At 46.5% G+C, this 15,040-nt stretch overlaps 1 protein-coding gene across 3 annotated transcripts in view; it reads left to right on the plus strand.

Moving 5' to 3' along the window:
• The window catches only part of Dock8 (dedicator of cytokinesis 8), a 191,425-nt gene that overhangs the window by 96,594 nt on the left and 79,791 nt on the right, over window positions 1-15,040 (plus strand). For all 3 annotated transcript variants that reach the window (XR_015636764.1, NM_001037793.2, XM_087583984.1), the window contains 2 exon segments: window positions 1,013-1,106; window positions 2,196-2,358. Coding sequence is in view for 2 of the 3 variants with exons in the window: in NM_001037793.2 (NP_001032882.2) it covers window positions 1,013-1,106; window positions 2,196-2,358 (257 nt within the window). In the remaining variant the exon portion in view is untranslated.

The raw sequence follows: 15,040 nt of genomic DNA on the forward strand, positions 1-15,040 counted from the left end.
GTAAAAATTACCAATTCACTGAAAGAGCATTATTCTATGAAAGTCCATCTTCATTTTGATCTGCAGGAAAATTGCCCAATAGATTGGGTGGGCTGCCTCTCATGAAGCAGTCACACTAGACTGTAGGCAGGAGGTGACAGTCTCTCCAGGCCCATTCACACCATGCTAGATACAAGAGGAATGTGGCAATGACAGACATGAGAAGGCACAGCAGTAGCAAGAGGCGATCTAGGGACAATCCCCGTGTGGCTGTGCCTCTCCTGTACATCCATTACAGCCGTGCAAAATCAGTGGCTTGTCTCCAGGAAACTCACGTGCTCACTGCAGTTCGTCCTGCGTGGCCTCTGCCACAGGTGTGCCCCTGGCTGAACACTTCCCATGGTAGGCATGTAGAGGGCGGGGCTTACACATACCTTCCTCATTCAAGACAAAGGCAATGAAATCAGAAAGAAAAGACGCCTTTCCCACTTTCGAATCTCTGAAGGAGTGGGCTTGTTCAGCATTGTTTCAGGGACTAAAAGGAGTTTCTGCTCATCGCCATCACAAGACAGCCGAATGTGACCTTGCTTCCTCAAGGTCAGCCGGCTGCCTAGGAGAGCAGTGGAGGCTCTGCCTGCAGCAGTGCTGATGAGTGATTGGCTGAGAAGAGCGCAGGGCGGTAGTGCTTGCACTAAGTGACTTCAGAGCTGCCTGGCTCACTAATTTCTATGAAAGACTTGTTAGACTAGATAAGTCAAGTGTGGTGGAACTCAGGAGACTGAGACAGGAGGATTGCAAGTTTGAGGTCAGCTTGAGTTACTTAGTGGGACTATATCTCAGGAAAGAGAAAAGAAGGAGGGAGGGAGGGAGGGAGGGAAGAAGAGAGGAGAGCAGAGGGAAGGAAAATAAAGAGAGAAAGAACATGCAAACGCAATCATCTTTAAATGGCTTTCAGGGGGAAGTCTTAGAAATAGCTCGTCCCAGTCCAGGAATCGATAGAACCTCCCCACTAACTGCAAGCGTCTCTTGGCAGGAGGGAGATCGCCTTAGTGATGAAGACTTGTTCAAGTTTTTAGCTGACTACAAGAGATCTTCGTCCCTACAGCGAAGAGTGAAATCCATCCCAGGTGTGCTTGGCTTCTCAGCACCTCTAGTCTAGTCCGCTTCTGTTGCTATGGTACAGTGCTGATCAAAGGCCACCGGGAGGAGGGAAGGGCTTACTTGGCTTTACTCTTTCACATTGTGGTCCATCAGGGAAGGAAGGTAGGAGTCCAAGATGATCCTCCTGTCAGGAACTGAAGCAATGGAAGAATGCTGCTTACTGGCTTGCTTCCAGGGTCGTGTTCAACTGCCTGTCTTCTGCAGCCCAGGCCCGCCTGCCTGAGGGTGTTCCTGCCCTCAACAGGGTGTGCCCTCCCACACTAATTAACAATCAAGAAAGTACTTCACAGGCATGGCCATGGGCCAGTTTGATCCTGACAGTTCTTCCCTTGAGGGGTCTACTCCCCAGGTGATTCTAGGTTTGTGTCAAGTTGTCAGCAGAAGTCAGCTGTGACACTCTTGAACAGTGCCCAAACTGTTTGTGATTGACATTTCTTGTTAAAACTGCTGAGGGCGATATGGGTTTTTTGCGTTTGAAGTTAAGAATCTGAATTGCTGTGCATTTTTGACAAATCTATTAATGGTTTCTCATTCATAAAGGTTGTATTCTACAAATAGTGTGCTTTAGATTCGGTCTCTCAGATAACCCAGTGATCATTGGAACATACCAACAGCCCTTTATCACACAAAATGTTATATGGGAGTCTGGTATTTAAAGAGAGCGGGACGATTTGGTAGGTGAAAGCACATTTATCCTCAAGTGAACACCATATGCTATTTCAATATAGCATATGCTGTGTCTATATTTCTCTGACACCCAAGGTGAAAGACCTCAATCCAAAGACCGATTTTTACTGCTACCAATACCTGAACATTTTTTAACCATATATAGACCCTTCTAGTCAGCTCCTACTCATTGTATAAATCCTTACTTTGGTTTTATAAAATGCTAATCTCAAAAGTGATAGCAAGCAGGCTTTTAAAAATCTCAAATTATAGGAAATTATCTGGGAATTCCAAAACACCTATGTTCCCACAGCTTACCTACAACATGGTAACCCACGGTTCCTTCTTGACAGATTTCAGTAACCCCACCCCCTCCTGGCTTGCTCTAGGCTCACTTAGGCTGGAGATAGCCCCAGCTCCTGACGTGATGAACTGCTGCCTGACACCCGAGATGCTGCCGGTCAAACCCTTCCCTGAAAATCGGACGCGTCCCCACAAGGAGATTTTGGAATTTCCAATCCGGGAAGTGTATGTTCCCCACACCGTGTACAGGTGAGAAATGCGGGCCCTTGTTTGGATAGTACACTCGCTCTCTCCAAATCCAGTCTCTCTTCCTTCTTCCTGAGTTTGAGGGGAAACTAAATTCGATGGCTTGGAACCATAGAGGACAGCGAGGTCGCTTCCAGAGATGTTTTGCCCAATGCTCTGTGATAAAGATGCATTTTTTTCAGTCATAATTGCAATAGAGTCTACTGGGTATATTCTCACCACAAATGAAAAGAAGGAAAACGGAAAGAAAACCAAACCTATCGCCTGGCTTTCTCCCATGCAGAAAGTCTTTAAGGACAAGAGGAACATGACTGGAACACACAGGTTTTCCATTGAAAACCCAGCTCTATCCAGCAAAAACCTAAGTCAGTGACAGAAATAGTCCCCAGCTGGTGCCCAATGTTTTAGTGTGTTCCGCTAATACAATAGACAAAATAAAAGTGCCATCTTACTTTGTTTCAACTAATTTACTTGTAAGTGCCATGGCTACCGTACCGAATGGCGAAAGAGTGAGATCCTGTACAACCGAAGGTGAGACTGCTCTGCTTCCTAAGCAGTCTTGTGCCCTGACTCTCAGGGAATTTAAGGGGCCTCTGACGGTGCTCCTCTACCCAAAGCACTGTTGCGGATGTGCTCTTGTTTATTTCCAGAGGCTTCCTGCTTTCAAATGTGGGGCCAAGTGCCAAATCGAACATCACTTCTCTACTGTCCATCAGGGACACTTTGTGGACTTTGCTTTCCATATAAAATACCTCGTCAGGTCTTTCTGACCTCACAGAGCTGCGCCTCGCTGCCTATGGTGCTTCCTTTCCAAGTGGCTAAACCAAACACCAGACAAGAAGCAACTTAAGGAAGGAGGGAAAAAGGGAAGGGCGGAGGGAGGGGGAGTGAGGGACTCCATTGACTCACAGCTTGAGGGGAATATAGCTCATTTGAGAGTGGGAGACGTGGCAGTGGCTCATGGTGGAGGGCTGTACAGCTGTACAGAGGACCGCCTCACGTCATGGTTGAGTGTACATGATTCGCCTCACGTACGAATCTCTGCATACTAATGCTGTTATGTTTATATTCATATATTTCCACTTGGCTTTTGTTAAGTATTCGTGGGTGTAAGTGTGCGTGCGTGTGTGTGTGTGTGTGTGTGTGTGTGTGTGTGTGTGTGTGTGTGTAAGCCAGAGGTCAATTTCAGGAGCTACACACCTTGTTTATTGAGACAAGGTCTTTCACTGGGGCCTGGGCTCACAAATTAGAGTAGACTTTCTGCTCAGTGGTTCTCTTATTTCTGAATTCCCAGCATTCGTATTATAAACTAATGATGCCATGCTTGGGTTTTCCATGGTAGGGGAGAGGGTGTCAAGCCCGGGTTTTCATGTTTACAAGCTATCTCTCTAGGGAGTGCTATCTCTCCACCCTAACACTTGCGGCTTTCCTTTTAAATTTATTTAGTTTTATGTGCATTTGTGTCCTGCCTACATAGATGTCTATGCACCACGTGGATGTCTGGTGCTCATGAAGGCCAGAGAGGGCAGTTCCCCCAGACTAGAGTGACAGAGCATTAGGAGCATCCACATGGGTCCTGGGAATGGAACATGGTTTGTCTGGAAGAGCCACCAGTGCTTTCAACTGCCCAGGCATCTCACCACGCCTCAGCATTGGTAGTTTTTACTCGTCCTGCCCAGTGACAGATTTTTACCTTGTCCCTCTGTGAATGTGTGTGAAAAGTTTCCCTAGGAATATGCCTAACAGTACATTGCTGGGTTACAGGAGACATTTGTTTTTAGTAACTTTTATATCGTTTCTCCCTCCAACCCCCCAAAAATGATTATCTATCCTCCCAGCAGTGCATGGGAGCTCTCATCTCTCCAGTTCCTCACCCACACTTTCCTATGTGACATGCGAGGAGTTTTAGAGCCCACCCGTGCCCACCACACATATATCTTACAGGTTTCCTAACGTGAGGCCTGGAAAGGACAGGTGACCACTGAGCTAAGTAACCATGAGAAGCACGCTCAAGTGTCGCACAGTAAGAAATGGAGCTCTTCCTTCTGGTGCTGGTGAGGCAACAGGACCCCCAACTTCATCCTTCCTGGAGCAAATCCTCATTTTCTTCAACACCAAATCAGCCTTGAGTCTCCCTCCTTAAAGAGCCAAGTATTTATAGAAAGTAGTGATTCCATTCCCCACCCCATGGAGGAAGATGAAGGATGACCATGTTTGCTTACCGATGCTGTCTCCATCTCTGTGGAAACCTATCCTTTAATTGGAAGAGGACGCTCGTGGCATGGGAATAAACTTGTACCAAATGAATTCTATAGCTATCCAACTGCCCCCCCCACCCCAGCATTTAATCACCCACAGGAGTCATTTACTACAGACATTATCCTTTAATCACATCGCTGCAGGATTTAGAGTGCATCTGTGCACTGAGCCATTCAGAATGTGCCAGTGCTGAGGACAAGTCTAGGCAGCTTGTGCTGTACCCATCGTGGTGTCCTGAGAAACAGGCCTGCAAACATAGAGCTGCTGTTCTTTGGTTGTGCCATAGAATGGCCAAGGCCGTGCCTCTGGAACCAGGTCTTCACTCTTAGTGATGGAAGGCACTTCTCTCCAGTCTGGTAAAGGAGAGACTTGTTCTTGGCTCCATGCTACTGTGTCTTAGCAGAGTTTCTGGAAAGAGACATGTAACAAACTTGGCCCAGTATCTTTCTACATGAAAACTTTTAAGAAATTTAGAAAAGCATGTTGCCTTAACTTCTTGTGGTGTTAAATTTTAGTATTTCTTTAATGGTCCTCATGTTCTGAGAGCTTACATCTGATCCACAAGCAAAAGAAAAGAAACAGACAGCTGGGAACGCAATGGGCTTTTGGAACCTCAAAGCCACTCTCAGTGACACAACTCTCCAACAAGACCACACCTCCTAATCCTTCCCAAGCAGTTCCACCAAGCGCAGACCAAGCATTTGACTGTATGAACTTGGGGGAGACATTTTCATTCATTCACCACAAAATCCAAAGAAGTTAAATACACAAAAATGGGCTCTGAAAAACAGATCAATTCAAGGATAAATCCCTTAAAACTTAAGAATGTGATGTATAACTTATAAATACTTTATATAGCTATGACCTACAGAGGATAAATGCACCTGGTGCAAACACTGAATGCTTCCATGGCCAAAGCCAGACGTTTAGGGTCAGATTTGTCATTTTCACCAGACCGTACTTCAGGGAAGGGAACTAATGGCTGACATCAACCCTTGCCTTCCTCCCACCTCCTCAGGTAACTCCTTTGTTAGCTGTGCCTCTTAAGTGTCTTCTGCCGAGCTCACTGTGGACTATATATATTCTAGTTGAGTCCTGTCTGGACTCTACCCCCAGGTACCTCAACCATACAGAAGTTGCTGTAAGAAAAGGGCCTAAAGCCCACCATAACAGAACCATTCAGGCTTCCCAGGCATCAAGCATTCATAAAATGGACACTTGCTCAGATGATCGAGATCACATTACTTATTGAGAAATGCTATTCCAAAAACTGACTGCACCCTGACATCAGAGTCTCTAGTCTGAAACCAGGTCCAAACCCTCACAACTGACAGGAAGGATGGATTTGACTGACAGTATCAATGTCTGTGGAGGGATCGAACTAGAAAGGTATCCTTTGAGACTGACCCAGAAAAGCAGCTCTAAGAAGTCACCAAGAGAATTACAACAGTTCCAAAAGTGGGACCCTAAGGTTGACAGAAAAGGCAGTCCAAGCCTGAACTTGCATTCCTGTCTCCATAACCAGACTTCCATTTTTTAAGACTAGGCATTTGCCTAAGAATGCATTGGAACAACTCCTGGCATATTTTGCCTGATGCCCAACACAGCTGGCAATAGAGGTACCAGATGCCTTGTGGTAGGAGCAAAATAAAAATAGTGTGAATTGGGGCCCAGCCTGGGCAAGACCTTCAAGGCCATCTTATCAGGTGACTGCCGTGGGGGCGTGTGCACAGATCACAGGCTCGGAGTTTGTAATGAGCTTGTTAACTCCATGCCGACCTTTTAACCAGTGATTACATTAAAGCAAGCCACATAAAGTGCGTTTTCATCTCTCGGCCCAGCCTCCAAAGTCTTGTTTATCTAATTATTGGGCTACTCTGGAGGACTGTGTTGCTGAGAACAAGCCTGTCAGTCGGAACACAATTTCTTTGATGGATAATTAGCTGTTTCTAGGCCTCCTCCTATTCAGCTGCGTGTTCTCAGACCAGAACGTCTGATGTGGCCTAACAAAGAGGTGCCTCCGATGCCCCCGTGATGGCTTAATGGATTCCGTGAGGCTTGCGGCATAGTAGAGGAGAGAAAGGCTCAGGGTAGATACAGGGCTGGTTCCAAGTGATCGTCAGGGAGCTAGGGTTTAGTGACTCTGATTTGTAGGAAAGAAATGAACCCAAAGTACTCTGGAAGAACTGGGGCACAGGGTATGCCCTTGAATGGAACTTGATTGTTTTCAATAAGATAGACTTCCAGTTTAAACCCAGTTGTCATTATTTCTAGAATGGATCTTTTCAGTACTGGGCAAGCCACACCATGTCCAGTCTCACTCGGGAGGGCCCTATTCTGGAGCTCCAGGAGCTGTCCTTTGACAGAAAGTGGCTTTCCCCACTGTATCCGTCCTCAGTTAGGTTCTTTGCTATGTCATGTAAGGGTCTGTTGTGACTTAGAGCAGCCTGCCCCTTCATCTGCTTGATTTGGGAAGCAGTCCCAGTGTACACCTAGATTTGCAGTCAAGTGCGTTTGTCAAAGAACGAGTAGAGCCTCTAACCCAGGAGCCCACACCTCACGTAAGGAAGGTCTTGCTCTTTGCACTGTGATGTGTCATCCCACTTGCCTGTGTCCTCGCTCCAGTGTAATTAATCATAATTTATACGTGATCAGTAATCTCGGTCACATATAAAAATCGTTACATTTCTTTACATCTCCATAAATGTGCCTTACATAAATCTCTATCAAAGGCACCCTCTATTCTTTATTGATCCATTAGTTCTTTGAGTTTTATTTCCTAAGGACTAGGTAACCCCTTCCAAAGGTTCCAGATATGAAAGATACTGAAGGCAGAGTGAAAATTCTCTCTGCCACTCCCGACTTCCAGCCACTTAGTTCTCCCATTGGAAGCAGCATGTTTATGTATGCGAAATTGTCCACTTATACAAGCTCCGTTCCATAAACCAGCGCTTGCTATGCCTGCTGAAGCTAAGCAGTGGGCTTTTAAGTGTGTATATTTACCAGGGAAACAACCGATGGACAGACCAGATGAAAAGTGTTTGTTCCATACCTCAGGCCGGCTGTGGACCACTGGAGGCAACCATTCGATTACACTTCCTTGCAGATGTGAATTGGACGTGTGTACGTTTGTCCTATCACACATTAAAGAGCATGACCCTCACACCCTCCTGCTCCTCCTCCTGTTCCTCCTGAACCCTTTTTATAAGCTCTCTCTCGCTCTCTCTCTCTCTCTCTCTCTCTCTCTCTCTCTCTCCTTTTTCAGATCTGTACTCAATCTCATCGTGCACTGACTTAATCTTGCGCTGGGAGGCTTTACACACACACTTCATGCTTGTCTATTTACTGGACAGCTTTTTGCTTTTTATCCTCTGAAGAAGTGTTTAAAGAGGGCTGCCTCTAGAGCCCTTGCATTTGTTTTACTGGACTTAGCAAGCAGAGGCCAGAACTTACTAACACACCCTTTACCTCAGATGAGCAGTGGGCAAAAGTCAAGCCATTTGCTATAGCCAAGGAATGGAAACAAAAATGATTCCTGGCTCTAGAACACGCTCAGTCCTAGTGTAAATGAGGGACACGGAGCCCACATCCTGATGTCCTGCTCCCAAATTCAACAATCTTCTTTTTCTCTAATAATGGAAAAATTCAAAAGAGAGCCAATCCTTCATAGACTTATTTCATTGTCTTCCTAAGCTATGATTTTAGTACACAATTCAGCCACTTGAGGGCACAATTCCCTCACTTCTGGACTCGGGCAAGCAGCTGCCTTTTGCTTCAGAAAACAGATAAACTGTTTTGTTACAGAGGCCCACACATTTTAAGGTTCACCTTTTCCAAGACTATGAAAAAGTGAGAGGGACCCTAACGCCCCAAGAGATTTTTTTTTTTTTTTGCAGAGGGTTTTATTCTTACCAACAGGTCTGTCTTCTTTCTGCATTAGTACTTTTTTGGGGAAGGGGAGTGAAGAGACGCCAAGGTATGCATCCTGTGCACACACAGAGTGAAGTTTCCTTTGGGGCAGTAGCATGCAAACCTACCCTTCTATGAACTCGCTCTGGCTCAGGAACGGAAGCAGAGGATTCTATGGGGTGTGCAGGTGAGGCGGCGAGGAATGGTGCGTGAGGACAGGCTGTGTGCGCGGTCCTTGACTGTACAGTGAGACAGGCTGTGTGCACGGTCCTTGCCTGTACAGTGAGACAGGCTGTGTGCACGGTCCTTGGCTGTACAGTGAGACAGGCTGTGTGCACGGTCCTTGGCTGTACAGTGAGACAGGCTGTGTGCGCCGTCCTTGGCTGTACAGTGAGACAGGCTGTGTGTGCGGTCCTTGGCTGTACAGTGCCTGGTCCGGACACTCTCCTTATTTTGTACTCATCTGCATCTGCCACACTTCGGCTGCTACTCCGGTACAATTGCTGTAATTAAAATTCGTGCTTTTCAGTGGTGACAGATGCTATTTTTACCCCCATAGGTCCTATTTATAGAATTCAGCAAGAGTTCACAAGACACTGTCTTTTCATATAGCCTCAGGTCAAGGCTCTCTGGGGTAGGAGGTATGGAGAGGTAATTAAATGAAGGCAAATCCCAGCTTGTAGTTCAGTGTGATGGGTAGTTGTCTAGACTGGGGAGAGTTCCCTGAAACCCAGGAGGCCGTCTTTGGTTTCTGTATTATTAGCTTTTGTCACTGTTTACAAACAGGGTCTCACTAGTTTGCTCAGGTTGGCTCCAGACTTCTGGACTGAAGTGACCCTCCTGCCTCTGCCTCCCAGGAAATAGGGAATAAATGCATCATTGTTTGTGTGTTTTAAAACTGGTCTTCAGCAGGGCTAATTCTCCTTTGATGGATTAGCCTTCGGGACTACTCTCTCTTACTTCTTTTTCTGATGTGGGAGAGGGACGAAGACCTTCTGTTTTTACGTGTTTTCATCTTTGTTTCAACTTTCCTGTCTACTAAGGTCTCTTCTCTAGAGCAGAGGTATATAACGGCTCCCCATGAATGGATGCCCTGTGGTTTCAGGCCACAGACAACCTTGGCCGCTCACAGCAGGACAGGGCTAACCAAGAGATACTGTATCTGGGTTATCTGAGGGGAAGAGTGGACATGAGTGGGAGAGGCAGGCAAACACCACAGGCACAGGTCTGCATCCCGGGGCCTGCAGGAGGGGAGGTCTGGGTCCTGACAGCCTAGTAAGACGATGCTTTTGCTTTTGCTTTGAGTGCTGGACGAGGAAGTTAAGGCCTCATGCTCCTGAGTCTGCAGTCTACCACTGAGCTACAGACACAACCCCAGCATGAGAAACCGTGGCGAACTGATTAGATGTATTTTTTTACATTGAAAAACAGAAAATCATTTGCCCACTAGCTTAAAACACCAGAGAGAGTATAAGGATACAAGAGATGGGTCTCCATCCCACCTCTTTTACTTCATATTCTTGCCAAACAACTTTCAAAGTGTGGGTTTAGATCCACGCAACTGTTCGTGGAGAGATAAACAGGATGGTTTGATAAGGACAATCAGAGGGCCTCGTTGGGTTCTAAAGGATCTGCACACTGAGGCTAACAGTTATGCTCGGTGGTGAGAAAATCCCATGCACATTTGTGACCGTTTCTTCAAACTTTAAAACTAAGCCTGGGGGGGGGGGGGGGATGGGGCAGAGCTGGAGAGGTGGCTCCGTGATGAACACTTGCTGTCAAGCATGAGGACTTGAATTCAAATCCTAATATCTGTGCTAGTCATGGCCGTGTATGCAAGTGTAACCCCAGGAAGGGGATAGGAGTGGGGAGTGACTGACAGAAGCCCCTGGGATATGGTGGGAAATGATAGAGCAGGATGTCCACGTTCTCCTCTGGCCTCAACACATGTGCATACACCACATGCACACGCACACACGCACTCACACACCACAACAGTGCTGAGCTGGCAGTTCCTTTGGTGTCACTTGAAAAGGGTGATACAGATCCCCTATCAATTTATCAGATTTCAATTTTCTGATGTTCCTGCAATCAGGTCACAGATGGGAGTTGGATCAGCAACCATTGCTGCTGCTGATGGTGATGGTGGTGGTGGTGATGATGGTGATGATGGTGATGGTGGTGATGGTGGTGGTGGTGGTGGTGGTGATGATGGTGATGATGGTGGTGATGGTGATGGTGGTGGTGATGATGGTGATGGAGGTGATGATGGTGGTGATGGTAGTGGTGGTGGTGGTGATGATGGTGATGATGGTGATAATGGTGGTGATGATGGTGGTGGTGATGATGGTGGTGATGGTGGTGGTGATGATGATGATGACGCAGCTCCCCAGGCTCCTCTCCTTTTCTGTCTCTCTTCTACTAGTGTATACTTGTTGTTTTCTAGCCACCAGTTTCACAGTGACATCTTTTCAAGTGTATTGTTGTCAGGTAACCGTGTTCGCTTCCCATCACATTTGCTCCTCCCCTTCCTCTTCGAAGTACTGGAGAAGGAGGGGGGCGGTGGGATCATTCCACAAGAGGACAGCATGAAATATTTATGCTTCTATATCTGGCTTGCTTAACAGAAAGATCTCCAATTACACATCATAAGCTCCATGATGAGTAGGTGTTAGCTGGGAGAGATGTGGCTGCTGTCTTGAAACAGGCCTCGCACTGAACTGCTTCTGCCTGAATTCTGAAGGTGGACCTTTCTCTTCACCCCACACAGCAGGGCCTCCTTTCCGTTTTTGTTTTGCGCTAAGTCCGTTCTGAATCTGCACTTGACCTAACAGACCACTGGAAACAAAAATAAGCACTGCTAATGGCACGAGCCCACGCTCACAGAACGGCAGGGCAGGGTGCAGCAGGGCTCTGAGTATGTGCAGTTGCTTTTGACCCTTGTGCCTTGAGATTATCAGAGGGAGCTTACAGGGATCATGCCTTAGCTACTGTTCTGTCGCTGGGATGAAACACCATGACCCCATGACCAAGGCAACTTTAAAGAAAGCATTTAACTGGGGGCTTGCTCACAGGATCACAGGGTTAGTTCATGGCCATCATGGCAGAGAGCAAGGAGCAGGCAGACAGGCATGGAGCTGAAGCAGTAGTGGAGAGATCTTCTATCCTGATCCACAAGCAGGCAGGCAGCAGAAAGAGTGAGACTAGGCCTGGGTGGGCTTTTGTAAGCTCAAAGCCCAGCCTTAGTGACATACCTCCTCTAGCAAGACCACACCTCTGAATTCTTCCTAAACAGTCTTCCAACTGGAAGCCAAACATTCAAGTATATGAGCTTCTGGGGCCAGTCTCACGAGAACCACCATATGTTGTATGCACAAAATAAAGGAAGAGAGATCCATCTAAGCCAGGGCAAAGTCGATACACAAAATATTTTTTAAACTTGCTGGCAGTTTCTCAGAAAGTAAGCTATTCATGTGACCTTAAGCTTCCTAGCAGTGAAGCCTAAATAAGAGGAAAATATCACAATCAACTCTTGGGCTTCATATGTCTGCAGATTAAAAACAAACCAATTCTCTTGGGCCAGTGCCTCTTGAATGTGTCGGGCATGGTGTTTGTCATGCAGGCTCCCAAGTGATGCAGATGCCTACTGTCTCTTGGTCCTCTCTGGACAGCTGGCAGTGACAGAATTATAGAGCATTTGTAAGTGTGTGTTTACAAAGCATACTTCCACTTTAAAGAATACAGACACATTGGGTTGGTAATAGTTCCACAGCACATAAAATATTGAGCTCTGATGACGGAGCCCGATGGCACCGGCTACAAGGCCAAGGGCTTCCTAGAAGAAACACTGTCCAAAACCAGAACCAATCAGAGTTCTGAGATTCCTGACTCGACTTTGTTCTTTGTGTATTTAAAACCCTAAAGCTTCTCTCTGACACTGTGCTGCAGCACCTGTACTTAAGTAAACGTGAAATAACCAGCCGTCCTTACTACATCTAAAAGAAATTTCCCTGGAAGGGAAATGCGAGTGGCAAACTAAAGTCACCTCCTGGGCCATTCGCCTTCTCGGTGTATCTGGATTGCCGCTTTCCTTTGAATGCTTGCATCAGGGCCATCAGTGAACCACAGATGCTGACATCAGGAAGCATTTGGGCGTCTGCTGGAATCAGTCTTGCCCTCTGGCTGCTGAAGAGGTGAAGGGCGCCCACTTTTCTGTTGGCAGCAAAGCCTCTAGTGGGGGCAGTTGGTTCAGCTGCATTTCCACTGCAGTGGCACCTCACCTCTTTGTCTTTGCCTCTGAGATTACTTTGAAATGGCCACAGTGCTGCTTTGAGAAAGCAGAGAGCCTTCCTATGTGAGGCTCTTCTGGTGACACCACACCAAGAGAATCCAGTACAGGCCATCTGCTATAAAGCAGGGCGTACCACCAGTTTGCTATTAAAACAGTTGACTGGTGTTGGTTGTAGGGGCAGGTGTGTGGCGCCCGCTCACTGGTGCCTAAGATGAGAGTGGTAACAGCGAACCCCACTGTCCAGTCCAGCAGGCACTGCCAGAGGGGCTTAATGCCCTTCATCCGGCCTCTTCAAAGCATGTTGAATCCCTAGCTCATAATTCCTCGAAGCACGACATTTAAGGATGATCAGTACCTATCAATTAATCTAAAGATGAAATCTGGAGCATTCCAGGGTTTAAAAGAATTCTTTCAAAAGTCTACTGCAGTGCGAAGAATCAAGATACAAAGTGTTCACCAAAGCTCTATAATCAATGAAAGGGAGAAAATAGTGTAAATGTGCTTATGGGGACTATTATACACTACACCACCTCTCTCTGTCTGTCTCTCTGTCTCTGTCTCTGTCTCTGTCTCTCTGTCTCTCACACACACGCACATACACACACATACACACACACACAGGTGTCTTGTGGCATTAACGTAAACTGCCATCAGTACATTAATAGATCCTATCCACTCTTGATGGCACCTGTTCCTCAACTGTTTTAGATTTAATCTGATCTGACTGATAAATGAGATTGGCAGGTCCCCTGAGGCAGCAGAGGGCAGAGAAGATGTGGTGGATGTTGGGTCTTCTGCTCTCAGTGGCTGGCTCAGAGAAGAACCCACCTCATCTCACAGGGCTGTGGTCTTCTCATCTTCAAAAGCACTGGCTTGCACTTGGTACCTCCAACTCAAAGACCCCCGGATTCTATGCCAGTCCTTTTGTTGAACTGGCCCATCATCTGCGCTCCTGGACGGGCTGTGTACACACAGATATATGAGGCTCATTGAATATTCTGGCCGCTGAAACTAAGTTTAGATTATTGCCTTACATTCTTTTTCATTTGAGTATGAGAAGTATTCAGTGTAGACGGGACTAAAAGCCAACAAGAGGATGGGATAAAGACAGATTAAAACAAAGGGCAAGAATCCAGGGGTGTGCGGCTGCCACGGACCCAGGGTGGTGACACTGTGGTGTGAAGTCAGAGTGGCCTAGAAAGGCTACTGCAACTCTACCAGCCCCTAGACTCTCATCTCCATCCTGTCTCCAGTGAGCACCCAGAGTTAGAGAGACAGGGACAACAAAGTGTAGGAATGCTATATATTTGCCCCTACGACCTTTGAACTTTGCACACAAACCAACAGCCCCTGTGTTCTTCAGAGTTCCAAATATTGATTTTTTTTCTTGAATTACCTGAAAGCATTCCTTACTATAAGATATTTGAGTAGAAAATCCTTGGGTTTTGTCTAGTCTTGTCTTTTGATTTCTTTTTTTTTTTTTTTGGTCGAACAGAATTGTGCTGTATACTCCTGGCTGGTCTGCATTTCCTTTTGTACATCAAGCTGATCTCAGCTGGATGATCCTTTGGCCTGTGCCTCTTGAGCTCTGGGATCACAAATATTACACTCCCACACCTAGCGCAGAAGAATCCTTGAGTTGTAATTTCTTCCTGGATATGACATGGTCTTCTATAGCCAGATATCTTTAGTTCAGTGTTTCTCCAAGTGATTTCCTAGAATGCTAAAGCTCTGAAATATACTGAGAAAGGCCAGGCAGATAAAGTGAGTTCTGAGGTCTAAACATTTGGGGAAAGGAGTAGAGCCCTTTTCCTTCTAAGGCAGTGTTTCTCAGCCTGTGGGTCTCAACCCCTTTCTTTCACAAGGGGCTCTCAAGACCATGGGAAACATAATGTTTATACCCTGCTTCATAACAGCAGCAAAATTACAGTTATGAAGTAGCAATGAAAATACCTTTTTGCCGGGGGGGCGGTCACTGTACCATGAGGAACTGTATAAAGGGTCTCAGCGTTAGGATGGTTGACAACCCAGTGGTACATCAGGGTACACAGTAGCTTGTTTAATCTTAATTTGCCCTAAGCTTTCCCAGCAGTTTAGTTACCCTGCCACCTTCTTTGCTCCAAATATTGTTAACACTACATAGCCCTGGGATTAGAAAGTGTAGAACAGACTAGAGAAATACAGGCGTAGGAGGCCGCTTTAACCACCCCAAAGCTAATAGACTCA

Source organism: Rattus norvegicus, chromosome 1, assembly GCF_021556685.1.
Source record: "Rattus norvegicus strain SHRSP/BbbUtx chromosome 1, alternate assembly SHRSP_T2T, whole genome shotgun sequence".
NCBI lineage: Eukaryota > Metazoa > Chordata > Mammalia > Rodentia > Muridae > Rattus > Rattus norvegicus.